The 1,004-nt window shown below is 36.1% G+C and overlaps 1 protein-coding gene across 1 annotated transcript in view; it reads right to left on the minus strand.

Moving 5' to 3' along the window:
- LOC122813872 (zinc finger protein 26-like) overlaps positions 1-747 on the minus strand; it is a 369,001-nt gene extending 368,254 nt beyond the window's left edge. The window contains exon 1 of the mRNA XM_044086412.1: positions 343-747. Coding sequence (XP_043942347.1) covers positions 343-573 — 231 coding nt within the window. The 5' untranslated portion in view covers positions 574-747. The remainder of the gene's footprint in view (positions 1-342) is intronic.
- Between the last annotated feature and the right edge of the window lie 257 nt (positions 748-1,004).

The following is a 1,004-nucleotide window of genomic DNA, read 5'->3' on the forward strand; positions in this document are numbered from 1 at the left end:
ATCACACACACACACGCATATATATATATATATATATATATATATATATATATATATATATATATATATATATATACACACACACACACACACACACACTATATCTCGCTCTGACTGTTCATTGCACTGTGCTTGTTCACTAGAATGTTTACACACAGTTTTTTTTCTAGGTAACTGGTCTGAGTTACTCTGTTATTGCTCACATTTCTATATTTTTTATAAGTGAAATGTTTTGTATTTCACCAAGACTGAACTTGAAATTGGTCAATATTGATTAGTGCACTACTCTGATGAGAACAAATATATACATATATATAAAATAAATCATGAACTGTCCAATACCTTATAAACACTGATCACATCTTGTAGGAAAATAAAACTGTGGCTGGAGTGTTTGGGAACACAAAGGACACAGATAAAGGCCTCATCCTCCTGGCAGAACAACTCCAGTCTTCGTCCGTGATCCCCACAACGCTGCTCTGTTTCCCCATTTGTAGCATACAGATTCTTCTCCTTACAGTCTGATTCCTGTGTTGTGTGCCCCAGTTTCAATCTTTGTGATTTTCCAACCATTATGATCTCGTACTCAGTTCACTGTGTAGCTTTTTGAAGGAAATTTATGTCTGCATTTAGAACAAGAATATTTTGTTGCTTATATCCTACACTGTTAAAAGTGGGCCAGCAGAGCTTATCTACAATTCTGATCTCTACACTTTCATTAAATCTGAGCAAACATAACATCCAAGCTGCAGGACATGATGTAGTTTCAGTTTTCAGAGTACAGGAAGTAGAATGTTTGGTGGAAGGGACCGCCTCCATTTAAAAGGGCAACATGTAGAGCTGTTTATTCCAATCTCATATTAAATACCTCTCTATTCAGGTGAATACCTTTCAACCTCTCAGCACAAGAAATCTGTACAAAGCCAGAAATAATGGGGGGGGGGGGACAAAGGCCTAAAAATATGGATGGATTTTAAAAACTGCTCCTATGAACTTAAAAAGTT

The sequence above is a fragment of the Protopterus annectens genome, chromosome 10.part0 (genome assembly GCF_019279795.1).
Source record: "Protopterus annectens isolate FY-2018-M chromosome 10.part0, PAN1.0, whole genome shotgun sequence".
Lineage (NCBI taxonomy): Eukaryota > Metazoa > Chordata > Ceratodontiformes > Protopteridae > Protopterus > Protopterus annectens.